The 22,379-nt window shown below is 43.8% G+C and overlaps 1 protein-coding gene across 1 annotated transcript in view; it reads left to right on the plus strand.

The window, feature by feature from the left end:
• LOC140204749 (interleukin-2 receptor subunit beta-like) overlaps positions 1-22,379 on the plus strand; it is an 82,382-nt gene that overhangs the window by 38,127 nt on the left and 21,876 nt on the right. Inside the window, exons 3-6 of the mRNA XM_072271505.1 lie at positions 2,556-2,634; positions 2,790-2,910; positions 10,149-10,318; positions 20,538-20,683. Coding sequence (XP_072127606.1) covers positions 2,568-2,634; positions 2,790-2,910; positions 10,149-10,318; positions 20,538-20,683 — 504 coding nt within the window. The 5' untranslated portion in view covers positions 2,556-2,567. The remainder of the gene's footprint in view (positions 1-2,555; positions 2,635-2,789; positions 2,911-10,148; positions 10,319-20,537; positions 20,684-22,379) is intronic.

The following is a 22,379-nucleotide window of genomic DNA, read 5'->3' on the forward strand; positions in this document are numbered from 1 at the left end:
ACCATCCCTGGCAGGGTTTTCCACACACCCACGTCTCTCTGTTTAAAATAAAATTACCTCTGATATCACACCTCCCCCCTACACTACCCTCCAAACACCTTCAGATTATGCCCCCTTGTATTAGCCATTTCCACCCAGGGGCAAAAGCCTCTGGCTGTCCACTCGAACTACGCCTTTTATCATAGAACATAAAGACCGTTGAAACCTAGGTTTGTCTAAGCTGTGTCAACACCTCACAGTGGTGTTTACACATCGCACAGGAGTCAGTGTTCAGCTTCCTGTGCTGTTAGATGCTTTGATGAAATGCCACACTTAGAAGTCAATGGCCAGTCTATTTTGATAAATAGTTCCTGTTTATCATTTTATTCTTTGTTCTCCTCAAGCTTGTACCATGAAAGCATGGTGCAAAATGACTGATGGGACTTCAGCGGTTCTGGATAGGGGCCAACAGTTTTCATTTACTGCACGTCAGAAGCTGATCTCAAGCAATGACATTCAGCTGGGACGAGGGCTGGAGGATCGACAAGGAAGGCCAGGGTAGAGGAGGCTGAGTGATTCTAAGTTGCAGGGATGCCCCTGATGGTGGGACCACCGTGGTGAGGTGGATGACGGGATTCGGAAGAGCTCCAACAAGAAGCAGGAGGAAGAGTGGGCCACCGTTCTGTTTAGCCCCGGGTCTTCACTCCTGAGGAGGCTACAGACATTTGTGGAGAATTCTCAGAGTTGGGGGAGCAGAGAGGAGACAAAAATCAGATGAGGAATTTAGGAAAAGGGGAAGATAGGGAGCAAGATGAAGTTTCAGTGCATGTCACTTGGATGCCAGTCTTGGAGGAAAGAAGCTGAGGGTGGGGCTGGAAGATGGAGGCAGAGGACTACGTGTGGTTCGGGATGGGTGGGACAGGCAGGTTAAGGTCCTAAAGAAGACAACAGGGACTAGGATGTTACAGGAGGAAGTCAGTTACCTCGCAAGGCCATTCCTATTCAATAATGGTGACCTGTGGCCAAGTAAAAGCCATCATGCATTTTAATAAGGAACACAGAACAGTTACAGCACAGGACGGGTCCCTTGGTACATGCTGTTGTACCAACCTTTTAATCTACTTCATCATCGATCTAACCCTTCCCTCCTGCATAATTCTCCACGTTTCTTTCATCTACGTATATTCCAAGTGTGGCCTAACCAGAGTTTTATAGAGCTGCAATATTACTTCCTGACTCTTAACTCAATCCACCGACTAATGAAGGCCATCTTCCTTCTTCAGCACCCTTCAAAACTGGTGCAGCGACTTTGAGGCGTCCATTTTGTCTTGTGCTCACAGATTTTCTATTTTAGCTTTAAAACTTCTACTAGATAAAAAAGCTGTTCTTTCTATTTTATCTTCAAAACTTCTGCTAGATCAAAAAGCTGTTCTTCTAAATTCCGTGCAATAATCCTCTACTTTATCTGATCTTCCCTCATAACTTAGGCACATGGTAAACCTACACACTTCTCGCTGCAAGGCTAACAGTGTTCCAAGTGCAACCTCACATCCACTCACAATTCCCTCTGGAGCAGGGGTTTTCCTTTCTCCTGCCACGGGCTAACACCATTAAGCAAGGGGTCCATGAACCCCAGGTTCCGAATCCCCGCTCTTGAGCTTTATATTGCCAGGGAATAACCCCAAACCCCTTGTTCTCCATTCCACTGGATACCGAGAAAATTCAAAGTTCAAAAGCTCGAAGTAAATTTATTATGAAGGTGCTGTACGTATATGTCAGCATGTACTACTTTGAGGTTCATTTCCTTACAGGCAGTCACAGTAGAATAGAGAAATTGAATTGAATTGAATTAAATTGAACTGAATTGAAGTTGAATTGACTTTATTTCTTACATCCTTCACATGCATGAGGAGTGAAAATCTTTACGTTATGTCTCCGTCTAAATGTGCAATGTGCAATCATAGTAATGTATAATAATTTATAATAAATAGAACAGTCAATGTAACATAGAAATACACTCAAGTCAGCGTGAGTTGATCGGTCTGGTTGAGGAAGCTGTCCCGCAGCGACAGAAAAACATGGTCTTGATTATGGATGCTGCTTTCTTGAGGAAACACTCCTTGTGGATGTGCTCAACGGTGGGGAGGGCTCTGCTTGGGATGGACTGGGCTGTATTCACCACTTTCTGTAGACCTTTCCATTGTTGGGTATTGGTGTTTCCATACCAGGTCATTGAGGATACTCTCCACCACACATCTATAGAAGTTTGTCAAAGTTTCATCTCTCCAAGTCATTGTAATGATGTACGGTTATAGACCTCACGCCTCTTTAAGACTTCACTGCTCATTATCTCAGCTCAATGACTTATTTCCATCATAATAACAAGGTCTCCACATATTCCCATTTGCAAGACGTGGAGGTGAATTGTCACTCTGTTTTCCCTCTCATCACTGTTTGCCTGGTCAAGGTTTTTTCAGTCTCTGTCTGGTCCAGCTTTGAGTACCTAACACCCAAGGAGGAAATGTGGTTCAAGTTCAAGGGAGTGATAATGAGTCTCTTTCCTTCATGTTTTCCAGAAGTACCAGAAGATGAAAAGAACCAGCCTAATTATCTTTGCTGTCTCCTTCTGGTCCTTGAACCTTGGATATAAATGCGGTATGTATCCATTTTTTAATTGTCAGATTGGTCAATTAATTCCACCAGGAAATGTCGTTGTTGGGGTCACTTCATGATGTGGGAGAAGGGCTTTGGGATTCTAAGTTGTATTGACGGATCTCACATAACTGGTCTCCATTTTTTCTTTTCATCAGAAAACAAAGATTTGAAGTGCCTGGTGGATTACAACAACCTGATGACCTGCTGCTGGTCACAGAATGTTTCCCAAGGCAGTTCTCAGTGTGAAGTGCGAGTGGATGAATTCAAGCAGAATGAGTATGTCTGGTTTGTAAAATGGTTGTAGCTCACATGGCTAGTCAGGGCATCAAGGGTTTCAGGGAGAAGGGGCTGAAAAGGATAGTAAATCAATCATGACAGAATGGTAGGGCAGAGTCGATGGCCCAAATGGTCTAACTCTTCTCTTATGTCTTATTGTCTTATGGTTTTATGATCTAATGGTCTTATGGTCTTACAGTTTAATGTACATGCCATGGTCTTATGCTCTAATGTTCTTGTGGATTTATGTCTCATGGTCTTATGTCTTATGGTCTTACGGTCTTATCGTCTAATGGCTAATGGTCTTATGGTCTGATGGTTGAATGGTTTTATGGTCTGGTGGTCTGATGGTCTGATGGTCTGATGGTTTAATGGTCTAATGATCTGATGGTCTGATGGTCTAATAGTCTTATGGTCTTATGGTCTGATGGTTGAATGGTTTTATGGTCTGGTGGTCTGATGGTCTGATGGTCTGATGGTTTAATGGTCTAATGATCTGATGGTCTGATGGTCTGATAGTCTTATGGTCTTATGGTCTGATGGTTTTAATGGTCTAATGATCTGATGGTCTGATAGTCTTATGGTGTTATGGTCTGATGGTTGAATGGTTTTATGGTCTGGTGGTCTGATGGTCTGATGGTCTGATGGTTTAATGGTCTGATGGTCTGATTGCCTGATGGTCTAATAGTCTTATGGTCTGATGGTTGAATGGTTTTATGGTCTGGTGGTCTGATGGTCTGATGGTTTAATGGTCTAATGATCTGATGGTCTGATGGTCTGATAGTCTTATGGTGTTATGGTCTGATGGTTGAATGGTTTTATGGTCTGGTGGTCTGATGGTCTGATGGTCTGATGGTTTAATGGTCTGATGGTCTGATTGCCTGATGGTCTAATAGTCTTATGGTCTGATGGTTTAATGGTCCATTTCTGATCCTATGTCTGTTGTTCTTACGGATCCAGTCACTGTTCCCTCTACACTGCATGGGTGCATGGTTTCTCTGTAACTGAAATGTGCCCACGCACATAGCCTTTGTTGCCCCACAGCTTGGAAAAAGACAGACAAGAAAAAGTTTACAAAGCGTGAGAGATTTTCAGGCCGTGAAAACATGAAAGATTTTCATGTCGCACAGTTTTCAGGCCACGTAAACATTTCCTGCTCAGAGCAATGATTGGTCTATGCAGCTATATAAAAAAAATTCAACAGCGTTGGTCAGTCTATCCGCAGAGCTGTTTGTGTTGTTCACTGGCCAGTAAATGTAAATGTCTGCTCCCCTGTTCCTACCAGCATCAGCTGCAATACCCAACTTCCACTCTCCCACCACCATTTCCCAGGCAACCTCAGGTTTAGTCATTGATTCTGCTTTAAATGTATCCAGATTGTGTGTGTGTGTATGTGTGTGGGGGGGGGAGGAGGACAACATTGAATCTGTCTTGCAGGGTGTGAGGAATAGGCAGATAGAGTGGAAGATATCTGAGAGACATGAAGTTATCATTGGGGTACAGAGACTGGCCTATGACATCATTAACACCTTCAGGAGATGCTCTCAGCCCTTCCCAACTGGAGAAAGTTCATCAAAGTTGCTGGTGAACGCAGCAGGCCAGGCAGCATCTCTAGGAAGAGGTACAGTCAACGTTTCAGGCCGAGACCCTTTGTCAGGACTGAAGAGGTACGTCAACTGTACCTCTTCCTAGAGATGCTGCCTGGCCTGCTGCGTTCACCAGCAACCTTGATGTGTGTTGCTTGAATTTCCAGCATCTGCAGAATTCCTCGTGTTGGAGAAAGTTCAATAGGATTGGCACATGGGCCAATTGAAACCACTTTTGAGGGGATGTGGGTAATGGCAGGCTTCTCCCAATGGCCATACAGATTTCCTCTACACCCGCTGAACACTTGCGAGGAATCTGGAGCACAAGGCATTCGGGCCCCATATCTAAGGAAGGTTGTGCTGGTATTGGAGGGTGTCCAGAGGAGGTTTACAAGAATAATCCTGAGGCTAAAAGTGTTAACAAATGAGGGGTATTGAGGTCTGTAGGTGCTCAGAAAGATGAGGGGGGGAACCTCATTGAAACTTATCAAATACTGAAAGGCCTATGGTGGACTTGGAGGCAGCTTCCAATAGTGGGAGAGTCTAGGACCAGAGGACACAGCCTCAGAATACAAGGACATCCCCTTTAGGACAGAGATGAGGAGGAAGTTCTTTAGCCAGAGGGTGGTGAATTTGTGGAATTCATTGGCACAGACGGCTGTGGAGGCCAAGTCATTGGGTATATTTAAAGCGAAGGTAGATAGGTTCTTGGTTATTTAGGGGGAGAAAGGTTATGGGGAGAAGGCAGGAGAATGGGATTGAGAGCCATGATGAAATGGCGGGGCAGATTGGATGGGCCGAATGGCCTAATTCTGCTCTGTTTCTTATAGTAGGTTAATTTGCTACTGAGTGTGCTTCTTGTTCTGTGGCTGTCTGTAAGCAAACAAATGTCAAGGTTGTATAATTTATACATACTTTGATAATAAATGTACTTTGAACTTTGAACTTTGATCTGAGTGAGTGGGTGAATGGGAGATTCCCAGCTGAGCTGAGGGGAATGGTGGAAAGAATAAAGTGGGATTACTGTAACAGGGTGTCTAATGGTCATGTGCATTCAGTAGACCATAGTGTAAAATAACAGGACAAGGCTTTGCCACTGTGCTACTGACCCGAAGTGGGGTAAAGGTCAGAGCAGCTGGGGAAATGCAGATTTCCTTCCATACAGGACTTTAGCAATGCTATTTAACTGCCTCAATAAAGCAGCTAGCAAAATCAAAATCCGCGCCCCCCCCCCACCTAGTGGGTTGCAGTGTGCAGACGCGCTCCTTCTCTCCGCTAGCCTGCAGGTCACCTTTGGGAAGATGTAGCCCCCCACCCCGATCAGGGTCACAAGAAACCATGGGAGCAGTTGGTGCATATCACAGATCCTGGTTATGGGACCACTGACACCAGGCCAACAGGCCCTCTAAAGAGTATTGATAATGGCCGGGGTCTTCTGTCTTGTAAAGGCACCGTCCAGAAGAAGGCAATGGCAAACTACTTCTGTAGAAAAATCTGCCAAGAATAACCATAGTCTTGGAAAGAGCAATGATTGTCCATATCATAAGACACAGCACACAAGAAAAAATGAACAAATCCACCCCAGGCATTCTCTCTTCTACCCTCTCCCTTCAGGCAGAAGATAAAAAAGTCTGAATGCACATCCCACCAGGCTCAAGGGTAGCTTCTACTGTTGCAAGACTATTAAATCGATCCCTAGGAAGATAAATTGGACTCTAAACCTTTCACAATCTACCTCGTTTTGATCTTATGATCAATGCTTATATTTTGTATTTTAAAGTATAGATTTCTGACTGAGCAACCTTGCAACAATAATTTCCTTCAGGATAAATAAAGTATGTTATCTTATCTTGCACCTTATTGCTTACTTGTTCTGCACTTTCTCTGTAATTGCTACACTTTATTCTATATTCTGTTGTTGTCTTTCTTGTGCTACCTCAATCCATCGTACAGGCATGGACAGAGTGGATGTGGCAAAGTTGCTTCCCATGATAGGGGAGTCTAGTACGAGAGGGCATGACTTCAGGATTGAAGGGCGCCCTTTCAGAACAGAAATGTGAAGAAATTTTTTTAGTCAGAGCGTGGTGAATCTATGGAAGTTGTTGCCATGGGCGGCAGTGGAGGCCAAGTCATTGGGTGTGTTTAAGACAGAGATTGATAGGTATCTGAGTAGCCAGGGCATCAAAGGTTATGGTGAGAAGGCGGGGGAGTGGGAGTAAATGGGAGAATGGATCAGCTCATGATAAAATGGCGGAACAGACTCGATGGGCCGAATGGCCGACTTCTGCTCCTTTGTCTTATGATCTCAAAACATTGTATCATTTCTTAATGCATGCATTACTAAATGACAATAAAAGAGGACTGCATGTCCTCATAAACTAATCTAATCTCATCTGTGTGAAAAGCTTTTCACATTATCTCAATACACTTGACACTGATAAACTAATTCCCAATCCATTCAAATTGCAAGACTCGTGCTAACGTCGGCTTTTCAATCTAATAGTTCATTCACAATTTAAACTGGGTGTTGTTAGATTCTGGTGCTTTTATAAATCAGAAACGAGGCACAAAAGCTGTTGTTTCACGACTATTTTATTAAGAGTTGATGGAACAGAGGAAAATAATAGGAGTCTACTAGTTCAGCGTTCAAAGTAAATTTATTATCAAAGTACATACACGTCACCATATACAACCCTGAGATTCGTTTTCTTGTGGGCATTCTCAGTAAATCTAAGAATCATAACAGAATCAATGAAAGACCACACCCAACAAGACAGACAAACAACCAATTGCAAATGACAACAAATGTGTAAATACAAAAGAGAAAAAAATCAGTAAGGAAGCAATAAATATCGAGAACATGGTATGGAGAAGAGAGAGAAACTAAAGATAGTGCCTAGCATAAAACAGTTACTTTCATACTGCCGAGTTAAGGAAAAATTCCATTCAAATCTATAGATAAGAACTAACCAATAGGAAAGCACTTATTCAATACTGCAGTGAAAGTTAACCAATGAGAAAGCACTTATTTAAATAATCCATCAAAGAAACTTGTAGAGATTTCCAGTTTTATACTTTGTATAGCCTTTAGAACAGGGGTTCCCAGCCTGGGGTACTCAGGCCCCTCGGTTAATGGTAAGGCTCCATGGCATAAAAAAAAGTGGGAGCCCTGTACTAGAGGCATATTAAACTGTTATACATAGAACATAGAACATAGAACAGTACAGCACAGTATAGGCCCTTTGGCCCACAATGTTGTGCCAACCCTCAAACCCTGCCTCCCATATAACCCCCCACCTTAAATTCCTCCACATACCTGTCTAGTAGTCTCTTAAACTTCACTAGTGTATCTGCCTCCACCACTGACTCAGGCAGTGCATTCCACGCACCAACCACTCTCTGAGTAAAAAACCTTCCTCTAATATCCCCCTTGAACTTCCCACCCCTTACCTTAAAGCCATGTCCTCTTGTATTGAGCAGTGGTGCCCTGGGGAAGAGGCTCTGGCTGTCCACTCTATCTATTCCTCTTATTATCTTGTACACCTCTATCATGTCTCCTCTCATCCTCCTTCTCTCCAAAGGGTAAAGCCCTAGCTCCCTTAATCTCTGATCATAATGCATACTTTCTAAACCAGGCAGCATCCTGGCAAATCTCCTCTGTACCGTTTCCAACGCTTCCACATCCTTCCTATAGTGAGGTGACCAGAAATGGACAAGTACTCCAAGTGTGGTCTAACCAGAGTTTTATAGAGCTGCATCACTACATCGCGACTCTTAAACTCTATCCCTCGACTTATAAAAGCTAACACCCCATAAACTTTCTTAACTACCCTAACTACGTATAAGAACTATTTAAAATACAAACATAATTAATTGTTAAACTGCAAAGGAAATAATAATTAAACAGTCTAATCTAAGAATTAAGTAGTCGTGTTAAGAGATGCTCAGACCTGTTGCCTTGATCATTTAACCCATGCCTCCTGATTATTAATTCAGTAACAGGAGAAACCCCACCAGATTTCTCCTCACCCTGCACTATCACAGGGTCTGTCTCCTGGAACGGCTCCCCAGCACCGCGGGGGGCACCTCCCACAGCAGGACTGCTGCCGTTCAAAAAGGCTGATCACCGCCACCTTCTCAAGGCGCTTACCAACTGGCAGTGAAGCAGTCAGCCTAACGGGGATATAGTGCCAACCATGAGATCGGGGTTCAATTCCCTCTGCTATCTATAAAGAGTTTGTACGTCCTCCCTGTGACTGTGTGCGTGCTCTGGTTTCCTCCCACAATCCGAAGACGAGGGGTGATAGGCAGATGGAGGAGGGAAGAGCGTTCCTGTTTACACCAAGCACAAGAGCTGCTGCAGATGCTTGGAAATCTAGAGCAACACACACACACAAAGTGCTGGAGGAACTCAGCAGGTCAGGCAGCGTCTGTGGAGGGGAATGAAGGGTCTTGGCCCAAAGTGTCAACTTCAATATGAGTTTGAGGAGAATTAGTCTGCCACCAAAGACACTCACAAATTTCTACACCTATAAAATTGTAGCCCTTTTAGGCCCCTTACCTAAGAAAAAAATGTGCTTGCATTGGACAGGGTCCAGAGGAGATTCATGAGAATGATTCTGGGAATGAAAGGGTTTCCGAATTATAGGAAAGATGTCAATGAAATTGAGAGAGTACAGAGGAGGTTTACTAAAATGTTGCCTGGGTTTCATCTCCTAAGTTACAGAGAAAGGTTGAACAAGTTAGGTCTTTATTCTTTGGAGCGTAGAAGGTTGAGAGGGGACTTGATAGAGGTATTTAAAATTATGAGGGGGATAGATAGAATTGACGTGGATAGGCTTTTTCCATTGAGAGTGGGGGAGATTCAAACAAGAGGACATGAGTTGAGAGTTAAAGGGCAAAAGTTTAGGTTTGAGGGTTGGCACTGAAGGGCCTGTACTGTGCTGTACTATTCTATGTTCTATGTTCTATGTTCTATGTTTAGGGGTAACATGAGGGGGAACTTCTTTACTCAGGGAGTGGTAGCTGTGTGGAACGAGCTTCCAGCAGAAGTGGTTGAGGCACTTTAAACGATGTTGTCGTTTAAAGTTAAATTGGATAGATATATGGACAGGAAGGGAATGGAGGGTTATGGATCGAGTGCAGGTCAGTGGGACTAGGTGAGAGTAAGAGTTCGGCATGGACTAGAAGGGCCGACATGGCCTGTTTCCGTGCTGTAATTGTTATATGGTTTATATCATTATATGGTTTATAAGGGTTGACATATTAGGAGTATATGATGGCTCTGGGCCTGTACTTGCTGGAGTTTAGAAGAATGAGGGGGGCATCTCACTGAGTCCTATTGAATATTGAAAGGCCTAGCCAGAATGGATGTAGAGAGGATGTTTCCTATAGTGGGGAAGCCTTGGGCTAGAGCACACAGCCTCTCAATAGGGGAATGTCCTTTTATAATAGAAATGAGGAGAAATGTATTTAGCCAGAGAGTGGTGAATCTGTGGAATTCATTGCCACAGACGGTTGTGGAGGCCAGGTCATTGGCCTAATTCCACTCCAATGTCATATGATCTTATGATAATCTAAAGGCATGACTCATGTCAAGAGGGCTCTTTTAGCTCCTGATTCTCATGCTCTTCTGCTTTCTGTGTCTTAAAGGAAAGGTTTCCCGAAAAACTGCAACCCGGAAAATGCGCAGGAGAGGAGCTGCACGATTACCTTTAAGTACTTCGCTGCGGCTCAGAAATTCAACATCACACTGCTGTGTAACAGAGACGGATGGAAGATCGAAGCTGCGAAGATTCACGCCTTCGTTCCGAAGTATAATAGTAAGTGGAAGGCAGCCAACTGAGCAGCATCAGAATCAGGTTCATTATCACTGACGTATGGTGTGAAACTTGCTTTGTGGCAACAGTACAGCACAATGTATTTAAAAATGACTATAGGTTACAATAAGAAATATAAGACTATAATACATAGCAACCAAATTAGGCCATTCAGCCCATCGAGTCTGCTTTGTCATTTCTGCCATTCCATCATGGCTGATTTATTATCCCTCTCAACCCCATTCTTCTATCTTCTCCTCGTAACCTTTGACACCCTGACTAACTAAGAACCTATCAACCTCTGTTTTAAATATATCCAAATAACTTGGCCTCCACAGCCGTCCAGCTAAAGAAATCCTACCTCATCTCTGTTCTAAAGGGGCATCTTTGTATTTTGAGGCTGTGCCCGCTGGTCCTAGACTACCCCATTATAGGAAACATCCTCTCCACATCCACTCTATCTGTGTCCTCTGGTCCTAGACTGCCCCATTATAGGAAACATCCTCTCCACATCCACTCTATCTGTGTCCTCTGGTCCTAGACTCCCCCCACTACAGGAAACATCCTCTCCACATCCACTCGTATCTGCATCCTCTGGTCCTAGACTCCCCCACCAGAGGAAACATCCTCTCCACATCCACTCTATCTGTGCCCTCTGGTCCTAGACACCCCCACTATAGGAAACATCCTCTCCACATCCAGTCTATCTGTGCCCTCTGGTCCTAGACACCCCCACTATAGGAAACATCCTCTCCACATCCAGTCTATCTGTGCCCTCTGGTCCTAGACACCCCCACTATAGGAAACATCCTCTCCGCATCCATTCTGTCTGTGCCCTCTGGTCCTAGACACCCCCACTACAGGAAACATCCTCTCCACACACACTCTATCTGTGTCCTCTGGTCCTAGACTCCCCCACTAGAGGAAACATCCTCTTCACATCCACTCTATCTGTGTCCTCTGGTCCTAGACTCCCCCCACTATAGGAAACATCCTCTTCACATCCACTCTATGTAGGTCCTTCAATATTCGACAGGTTTCAATGAGACTTTCCCCCACCCCCACCCCCCCGCCATTCTTCTAAACTTCAGTGAGTACAGGCCCAAAACCATCAAATGCTCCTCATGTGTTAATCCTCTCATTCTTCTCTTCCCCGTCTTGGTTTACGGCGGTTGGCACCCTTTCATTGCTGGAGTCATTCTCAGGAATCTCCCCTGGATCCTCTCCATTGATAAAGGGCCCAAAACTGCTCGTGGTGCTGCAGATATAGTGCCTTGCAAAAGTCTGCAGAACATATATATGGCTTGGCTGCCTAAGACTTTTGCACAGTACAGTATTTGTCAACGTGACGTTTGTAAATCTGGCAGTAGCAAAGGGTTGAGAATAGCAAGGGTGGAGTGCCACGGGAGGGGTGTGGGACAGTTGGGACAGGTGGCAGAGAAGGAGTGCCAGGGACATTGGGTGGCATGGGTGCAGTCACACTCAGCCCTGAGACACCAGCCAAGGTCATTTGATTCCAAACAATTGGTTTATTGATCATTACAGAATGTCTCTCTGGTGCTTCCCACTCTCTCCCCTTTTCCTTAACCATGATTCCCCTCCCCCACCTCCTTCCCACCCTTAGTCCACAATAGAGACCCATATCAGAATCAGGTTTATCATCACTCACATATGTCTTGAAATTGGTTTTACTTGCAGCAGTACAGTGTAATACATAAAATTACTACAGTACAAAAGCCGTAGATACCCTAGCTTTACAGGTGGCTAAGACTTTTGCACAGTACTGTAGTTATCGGGATTAAGACTAAATGGGCAGCAGCTATGAACAGGCCTGGATTCCTTCTTTTCCCAATCCACAGATTCCAGTGGAAAGTGGGGTGGGAAGGTAGAGAAAGCATTGAATATTCCAACAGTCGCAGGTCTTGCTTTCCACTGAGAAATTTTCAGAATCATAATCAGGTTTAACGTCACCGGCATGTCATGAAATTTGTTGCTTATGGCAACAGTACAATGCAATACAAAATAATTAAAAATGATAAACTGCAATAAGTATATATGTAAGTGGTGCAGAAAGAGATGGCAGCACTGGGAAGAGGGCATGTGATGGATGCCATCTTTCTGAGGAGTCACCTTTTGATGGTGTCTTCAACGTTGGCTGAGCTTACAACTTCCTGCTGCTTTTTCTGATCCTGCCTAGTGGCCCCTCCGTACCAGACGGCGATGAAAACAATTAGAAAGCTCTCAAGGGTACACCTGTAGAAATTTGCAAGTGCCTTTTGGTGACAAACCAAATCTGCTCAAACTCCTAATGAAGTATAGCCACTGTCGTGCCTTCTTTGTAATGGCATCTTCTGATTGCTGTCTGGGGAGAAACAAGCTCAACCCTTCACTGGCCTGCTGCTAATTCCCCTCCTTGTCTCGATCTTCGATGGGCGTAACTGTTTACCATCTAAAACTCTTTCGAAAGTCTAGTACGATTCATTTAACCTTTTATTTCCCGTGGGGGAAAAGCCCTGATTTTCAGAGTGGCGTGTGATGTTCTAACTGTGGCTCAAACACCATCTGCCACAGCTTTAACTTCACTTCCTTGCTTTTATATTCAGTAGATCTGTGTAAAGAAAAAAATAGAAATGGCTCTGACTTTCACGACCTTTTCAGTCTTTTGCTCCACAGTTAAAGGGCGAAGCACATTAATTTATTTAGGCGTCTTTATTTAGGCAGTGGTCAGAATCGAACCTGGGTCACTGGCTCTGTAAAGCATTGTATGCCACTGTAAATTAGATCATCCCCACCCTCTGATACCAGCTGCGATAGATCGGAGGGGCTGCACCACCCCCTGGTCTGGAGGCTGCCATGCATGGAACGGGGAAGGGGGATCGTAAGAGATGGCAGAGGGTTGTAGACTCTCCCAGCTCCCATCCATCCCTGCCATCAAGGACGTCTTCAGGGGGTGGTGACTCAAGAGCACGGCACCCATCACTAAGGACCTCACTATATGGGTCATGCCCTCTTTTCAAAGTTCAAAGTAAAGTTATTATCAAGGGGTGTGTCTATGTTACCATATATAGTCCTGCCTTGAGATTCAATTTCTGGCAGCATTTACAGGAAAATAAAGAAAATACCATCAAATTTAAGAAAATCTGTACGCAAATTCCAAATAAATTTTGTTACATAATATAAATGTCATTGCTACCATCAGGGACCTGAATACCCACACTCAATAATTCAGAAACAGCTTCTTCCCCTCCGCCATCAGGTTTCTGAATGGTCTGTGAACCCATGAACACTACCCAGTTATTGTCTTCTGCATTATTTATTTATTTGTGAAATCTACGTTAATGTTGTATTCTTGCACTGTACCTCTGCAGCAAATTCCACGTCATCTGCCCTCAGACGCCAGTCTATTTGCAGCCTCCTGGACCTAATAAAGTGGCCACTGAGTGTATGTTCGTGGTCTTCTGCTGCTGTAGTCTGTCCTCTTCAAGGTTCGACGTGATGTGTGTTCAGAGATGCTCTTTTGCACACCACTGTTGTAACGTGTGGTTATTTGAGTTACTGTTGCCTTCCTGTCAGCTTGAACCAGTCTGACCATTCTCCTCTGACCTCTCTCATTAGCAAGGGGTTTTTGCCCAGACTGTTGCTCACCGGATTATTTTTCTCGTTTATCACACCATTCTCCGTAAACGCTAGAGCAGCTTCTTTCAACCTTTTTCAACCCTTTTTGCTCTTGAAATAATTTTCAGGTCTTAAGGAACCCCTGCGTAAAAATTATTGTATCTACATGTCTATGAAGGTTCTCAGTCATCCAGGTTATTGTATATCAAGCAGTAGTAAATCTAAAGATACTACACCAAAACTTAAACAGAGCAATATTGTATGTGCTATCCAATGCAATGGGAACTGTGCAGATCTTTATATCGGTGAGACAAAACAACCATTTCACAAACGGATGGCCCAACATAGGGCTAATACCTCAGATCAAGACTCTACTCCTAAAGGACAAGGGACACTCCTTTGATGATAACAATGTGCACATTTTGGACAGGGAGGGCAGGCAATTGGAAAGACAGGTTAAAGAAGCCATCTTGGTCAAACTGGAAAACGCATCCCTGAACAGAGGGGTGGGATACGACACCTCCTGTCAGCTACGTACAGAGCAGTCCTAACACCTCCACCCCGGCGTTTCCTTGACGTGTCACACCACCATTCATGCAAAGATAAAACTGATTAGAGTATGAGGACACGCAGTCCTCTTTTATTGTCATTTAGTAATGCATGCATTAAGAAATGATACAATGTTTTTCCAGAATGATATCACGGAAACACATAACAAACCGACTTAAAAACTAACAAAAACCACATAATTATAACATATAGTTACAACAGTGCAAAGCAATACCGTAATTTGATAAGAACAGACCATGGCACAGTAAAAGTCTCAAAGTCTCTCGAAAGTCCCATCATCTCACACAGACGGTGAACCTCCAGTGCTGCAAACTTGCCGATGCAGCATCCTGGAAGCATCCGACCACAGACCGACTCCGAGTCCGTCCGAAAACTCCGAGCCTCCGACCAGCTCTCCGACACCGAGCACCATCTCTGCTGAGCGTTTCGACCACGGCCCCGGCAACAGGCAATAGGCAAAGCCGAGGATTTAGGGCCTTCCCCTCCAGAGATTCTCAATCGCACAGTAGCAGCAGCAGCGAAGCGGGCATTTCAGAAGTTTCTCCAGGTGCTCCTCCGTGCTTCTCACGGCTGTCTCCATCAAATCAGGATTGTGCACGGCCCCCTAGTTAACACATACGATATCATTCGGAGCAGCCGCGCGCTGCGTCGTGCCACCATCTTCTCCTCCCTCCCTCTCATGCCTCTGTGACTCTTAATGACCCTCATGTGATGGCTGTACCTTTAAACAACTCAGAGTTTATAAGCCGGAAGACTACCCACCATGTATCAGAACAGAAGAGGCCTCTCGGATGGGTGGCGAAACGTCTTCTAGACAGCACAGCAAGTCCAGCTGCCTTGCTTTACAACTGTCTGATATTATATCTACAGCACACAGTACTTTAGCATGATCTATAAGCTGTAGATATAATAATCCAACAATAATTGTCAATGCTCTTTTGAGTAGAGTATGAATTTTTAGCCAATCTTCCTTGAAAATAAAAGGTAGTTAAGCTTAGCTTACCTTTCTTAAAATTGCTCACTTTCTTTCCCTTTCATAAACTTTATAAACTCATAAGGCAAACATAATAAATTTCTGTTAAATAACTGGGTCAAGCCAAAATGGGATTTATTTTTTCTAAAGGTGGGCTCAGCAGATTTAATATAAATTGATTTTAATTAATGCTATTTACAATGTGAAGATTAATTGTTGATGTTAAATAGTAAAGTTTCTAAAAACCACAGGCCAAAGCAATATGAATAAAAATATAACCTAAGACACAATTTTATACAAGACTTTGAAAAAAGGTTTTCTTACTAAGTGACATGATCAGGCCCAAATATAGGCCTAGCATGTGAAACCTTTGCTTGTTTTTTGCTGCACCGATACTCAATTCTGAGTCAAACCTGAGGTAAGTGCACACGGATTTCACCTTCAGCTGAAATGAGGCTATTTCTAGCCTTACTCTTGATGCTTGTTAAACAAGAAAAGCTTGCTCACACATGTAAGAAGTTGAAAACTGCAGCAAAGTATTCATTGTTTTCCTGTGAATGACAAGATACTCTTGTTTCACAAAAACCCAGAACTTGTCCGGGGGCAGGTCATTAAATCTCATCTTGAGCACAGGATCAGACTGCAGCTCACAAAGTTCTTCCTCTTATCTCAAAGTCAAGTTCTCCAGCAGGGCAGAAGATTCAGAGAAAGCGTTCCTCACCCAGTCATACATTTGTGTTGAAAGGGAGGAAAATACTGTTCAGTTTTGTTTTCAATAAGACTGGAGACTTTCTGATATAACCATATAACAATTACAGCACAGAAACAGGCCATCTTGGCCCTTCTAGTCCATGCCAAACTCTTACCCTATCCTATTCCCACTGAGACCTGGACTCAGCCCATAACCCTCCATTCCTTTCCTGTCCATATATCTATCCAATTTAACTTAAATGACAAGATAGAACCTGATATAGATATAGATACAACATTGATAAATTTCCTCACTCTCAAGCCCAAACAACAGCAGAAACATCTCCGGATTTCCTTTTGCAACGTGATTTTTCCAAAGATTCAGTTTCCTTTTAAATCCAAGAATCTTGTCACTTGAAGTCAAAGCATTTTCTCTGGGGTCTTGCAGACACTTGTTCAACTGGTTCATATAATGAAAACTGTCTGCGAAGTAGTCTAGTTTCTGTAGCCATTTGTCATCTTCAAAGCACTCAGCAAAATCTGGCCTGCTATTTTCTTGCAAGTACCCCTGCAATTTACCTTTCAGCTTAAACACCCTGTTGAGAATTCTTCCTCTGCTAAGCTGCTGGATTTCTGTATGTAGCATGAGATTGGTGTGCTCTTTGTCCAGGTTTTCACAGTAGTTCCGAGTGAACTGGTCTTTGTTTAATGAAGTTAAACATTTTTGTAGCATCGTCCAGAACTTTTTTTATTTCATCTCCAAGAGTTTTACACATCAGCACCCCTCTGTAAAGGAAGCAGTCTGTTACTAGCTCTTCCTTCAGTTGGTCCTGATGAAGGGTCTCGGCCCGAAACGTCGATGGTACCTCTTCCTAGAGGTGCTGCCCGGCCTGCTGCGTTCACCAGCAACTTCTATGTGTGTTGTGACAACATCAGGGTTTTCTTTTTTTTACAAGAGGAATAAAACCTCTCGTGGAGCCAACCATTGACGGGGCGCCATCAGTACACATGCCAACACAGTTCATCCAAGACAGACCTTTTGCTTCCAGATATGAAGAGGAAACATTAAATATATCTCAGCCTTTGCTTGTTTCAGGCAGCTCTCTGCAACAGAAAAAAAAGCTTTCTTTGAATTTCACCATCAGTTACAAATCTTACAAATGCTACAACATGACATTTATTGGAGAAATCTGTTGACTCATCAACCTAGATGGAGAAGATGTTGTTTTCCAGTTTATCACACAAAACCTCTTCAGCATCATGTGACATATCATCAAAACGTCGACTTATCATTCTGTTTGAGAGCGAAAGCTTTTCAATTTCACGTACTACATCTTGTCCTAGTATTTTACCCACTATAATTTTACCTGCTAGTGTTATTAGGTTCTCACCAACTGTGTGACTTTTGTTGTTCTGGGTCAGAGCCGTCTCTATTTCCTGAGGAGACTGAGGTCCTTTAACATCTGTTGGACAATGCTGAGGATGTTCTACGAGTCTGTGGTGGCCAGTGCGATCATGTTTGCTGTTGTGCGCTGGGGCAGCAGGCTGAGGGTAGCAGACACCAACAGAATCAACAAACTCATTCATAAGGCCAGTGATGTTGTGGGGATGGAACTGGACCCCTCTGACAGTGGTGTCTGAAAAGAGGATGCTGTCCAAGTTGCATGCAATCTTGGACAATGTCTCCCATCCACTACATAATGTACTGGGTGGGCACAGGAGTACATTCAACCAGACACTCATTCCACCGAGATGCAACACAGAGCATCATAGGAAGTCATTCCTGCCTGTGACCATCAAACTTTACAACTCCTCCCTTGGAGGGTCAGACACCCTGAGCCAATAGGCTGGTCCTGGACTTATTTCCTGACATAATTTACATATTATTATTTAATTATTTATGGTTTTATATTGCTATATCTATACTCTATTCTTGGTTGGTGCAACTGTAATGAAACCCAATTTCCCTCGGGATCAATAAAGTATGACTATGACTATGACTAAGTTCTGCTACAAAATAACTTGCTTCTTGATTTCTTCTACTAACTGTGACTTTATTAACAAAAGCTTTACTCTGTTTGTTTTGAGATTCCAATAGCTGTTTAAAATAATCAGGACTTTTACATGTCATATGGCTGTGATTTCTAGTTAAGTGTCCTTTCAATTTTGCTGGAGTCATTGCTACATTTGTAAGTTGTTTGCCACAGACTAGACACCATGGAATAGGAGAAATAGGATCACCAGTCCATGTAAAACTCATGGCTAAGTAGCTTTCACTGCAAAGATGGACCTTTTTGTGTCTGTTTTTGCACTAGTGCAGTGAAATGATTGTAATTCTTCACCATTAATCTTATCAGAATTGTCCATAGGCCAGGCCTAGAATCCTTCTCTTTTATCTCACACCTCCTCTTCAAAAATCATCATATTCGACTGTCTTTAGAATGAAAATTTCCTTCCAATTTTCTACTACACCAGTAAAGTTTGTTTGTCAGTTGGTAAGGGGAAGTTGGGGGAGGTAATTCGGGAGGGAGACGACTCAACCAAATAACCACAGTCCTACTGCACACTGCCGTACTGGTCTGAGAGACTTTTAATGAGATTGCTAACAGGGCTGTTCTGTCACTGCCCAACACTCCAGGCGCTAATATTGTGCGTTGCACTATTCAAAAAATGACTTTTTTTTTTTAAAAGCACAATCTCTCACAGAAGGCCGGTTGAGAAACCCAGCTGGGCACGTTGTGCATAAAAACCCCAGGAGATCCGCATTTTCTGAGATACCCGAACCTCCCATCTGGCACATTTCTTCCCCATTCTGATGTTTGGTCTGAACAACAACTGAACCTCCTGACCATGTCTGCATTCTTTTATGCATTGAGTTGCTGCCACATGATTGGCTGATTAGATATCGGCAATAACGAGCAGGTGAACAGGTGTACCTAATAAAGTGGCCACTAAGTGTATGTTATATGTTCTAATTGACGGAGGAGGTTTTGAGATTTGATTAGCTGCCTTAATCCTCATTTTCCAATGTAATGGGAATTGTGGGGGGACCTCATTGAAACCTATTGACTATTGAAAAGTCTAAACAGGGTGGACGTGGAAAGGATGTTTCCTTTAGTATGAGAGTCTAGGACCAGAGGGCTCAGCCTCTGAATAGAAGGACCTCTCTTTAGAACAGAGATGCAGAGGAATTTCTTTAGCCAGAGGGTGGTGAATCTGTGGAATTTGTTGCTACGGACGACTGTGGAGGCCAAATCATTGGATATATTTAAAGCGGAGGATGATAGGTTCTTGGTTAGTGAGGGAGTCAGAGGTTACAGGAGAAGTCAGAAAATGAGGTTGAGAGGGAATTAAGCCATAATTGAATGGCAGAGCAGACTCAATGGGCTGAATGGCCTAATTCTGCTCCTATATCTTATGGTCTTATTGAATGCTCTGCACTGTACGTCATGAGTAAAGTGTAAATGATGAAGCAGTGCCTGTGATGTTTGCTTTGGTAATCTGAGAGCAGGCATTTCAGGAAGGTAATTTTTGATGTTTCTTTACCAGCAGAAATGGACCACTTAGTTGGAGTCTGGATTACTGGAACTAAGAAAGTTTTATTAAAGAAATAAGTAACACAGTACTCTAATCGTAAGGATATAAATGCAACAGGTTAGCAATGATAAAACACACATGTACACAGAACTAGGATAATAGGAATCAATCAAGCTCTATTGCAGTCTAGGGGTAAAATGATCAGTATCAAGGGACGCAGAGTTCAGTTCAGCTGAGCACAGTTCGCAGTAATCGCTGTTGTGCCGTTGGAGAGAGAGAGAGAGCGAATGCAAATTTCGATTCAAACAGACCTTTGATGTTCCTTGCAGTTAGCTTTCGGGCGAGCCCTTTTTAATGTCTTCTGAGGTCACTGACTGTGACCCCTCCGTTCTGGATATGATCATTCTTCCGCGGTGAACCCGGCACCCAGGCAAGGGCGGACACACACACCAGGTTCCCGCTGATCGTACCTTTTCACCCTGTGCGTCTATGGTCGGTCCCGCGACCAGACCTCCAAACTCCCACCAACTTGTGGGGGGGGGGGGGCACATCGCACTTCCAGGGTCTCGTTATCTCGTGATCTCATGGTGTCTGTCTTGCCTTAGCGAACCTGTTCTTTTTATCCCCCTGCTGGGTTATCGCCTGTCCATCAAACTTCAAACAGTTCAGGTTCAAAGCAATCGGTCTGTCAATACTCGGACTGGTGTCTCTTTCTGTTATCTCTTTCTCCTCTCTCATTAACATTTTTGAATGCTGCACCATTGTCTCACTTATCTCTCTCATTAGCATCAATCTTCTGATAACTTGGTTTTTTGTCACACTTTTTGTTGTTCATAGTCCAGCTCCAGCCTCCGTCCAACTTGAACGTGGTCAATAACACTGACACCATGATTGAACTGTCCTGGCAGACTAAACACGAACTTCTTTTCGCCGATAAAATGGAATTCGAGATTCGATACAAGCTCGAGACTGAGCCCTGGAAAGTAAGTTCGACTGATGCACTGTATCTCACTGGCGCCATGGTAACCTAGCGGTTAGATGCTTGGGGTGTCAGACTTTGGAGTTCAATCCCGGTGACCTCTGTAAGGAGTCTCTGTACATCCTCCCTGTGGAATGTGTTGGTTTTCTCCAGGTCCTCTGGTTTCCTCCCACAGTCCAAAGCTGTACCATTTAGTAGGTTACTTGGTCATGGTAAGTTTCTTCATGGTTAGGCTAGGGTTAATTCTAGATGCTGGGGGGTGCAGCTCAAAGGGCTGGAAGGCCTACTTCTGCACGATATCTCTAAATAAATAAATATCTTTGTTCTATTGTATTAAAAATCTGGGCCCAGAATTCTGTAGCACCCAGATTCCAAGATGCCCATCTGAATTAGGGAACATGTCTTATGAGGAAAGATTGAGTCTGGGGTGGCGGGGGGGGGGGGTGGTAACAGCAGGTGGAATTGGGATGGGGGGGTGGTGAATTCAAACTTCTGACGTTGGGTCATTCTGGGGTGAGAAGTTGGAGAGGTTGGGGGGATGACTATAAGCAGTTTGAGTTAATGATCAAGGTGACCTTGCTGATATGGTTGCAACCTGGTTAAGGATGGGGAGGTGAGAGTTGGATGTACTGACATACTTTGATGACTGAGAAAAGGAGGCCATGTCTGCTCCCAGTAGAGTTTCCATTGGTCCTAATTCCTAGTAGAGTTCCCATTGGTCCTAATTCCCAGCAGAGTTCAATTGGTCCTAATTTCCAGTAGAGTTCCCATTGGTCCTAATTCCCAGTAGCCCTTCCAGTCACACACTCTCTCTTTCTTTCTCTCGCTCTCAGACTCCATTCTTCCGCCACTCACTCTCATCAGAAGTCATAGAAAACATAGAAACATAGAAAACATAGAAAATAGGTGCAGGAGTAGGCCATTCGGCCCTTCGAGCCTGCACCACCATTTATTATGATCATGGCTGATCATCCAACTCAGAACCCTGCACCAGCCTTCCCTCCATACCCCCTGATCCCCGTAGCCACAAGGGCCATATCTAACTCCCTCTTAAATATAGCCAATGAACTGGCCTCAACTGTTTCCTGTGGCAGAGAATTCCACAGATTCACCACTCTCTGTGTGAAGAAGTTTTTCCTCATCTCGGTCCTAAAAGGCTTCCCCTTTATCCTCAAACTGTGACCCCTTGTTCTGGACTTCCCCAACATCGGGAACAATCTTCCTGCATCTAGCCTGTCCAATCCCTTTAGGATTTTATACGTTTCAATCAGATCCCCCCTCAATCTTCTAAATTCCAACGAGTACAAGCCCAGTTCATCCAGTCTTTCTTCATATGAAAGTCCTGCCATCCCAGGAATCAATCTGGTGAACCTTCTTTGTACTCTCTCTATGGCAAGGATGTCTTTCCTCAGATTAGGGGACCAAAACTGCACAGAATACTCCAGGTGTGGTCTCACCAAGGCCTTGTACAACTGCAGTAGTACCTCCCTGCTCCTGTACTCGAATCCTCTCGCTATAAATGCCAGCATACCATTCGCCTTTTTCACCGCCTGCTGTACCTGCATGCCCACTCTCAATGACTGGTGTATAATGACACCCAGATCTCATTGCACCTCCCCTTTTCCTAATCGGCCACCATTCAGATAATAATCTGTTTTCCTATTTTTGTCACCAAAGTGGATAACTTCACATTTATCCAC

Source organism: Mobula birostris, chromosome 11 (genome assembly GCF_030028105.1).
Source record: "Mobula birostris isolate sMobBir1 chromosome 11, sMobBir1.hap1, whole genome shotgun sequence".
NCBI classification, from domain to species: domain Eukaryota; kingdom Metazoa; phylum Chordata; class Chondrichthyes; order Myliobatiformes; family Myliobatidae; genus Mobula; species Mobula birostris.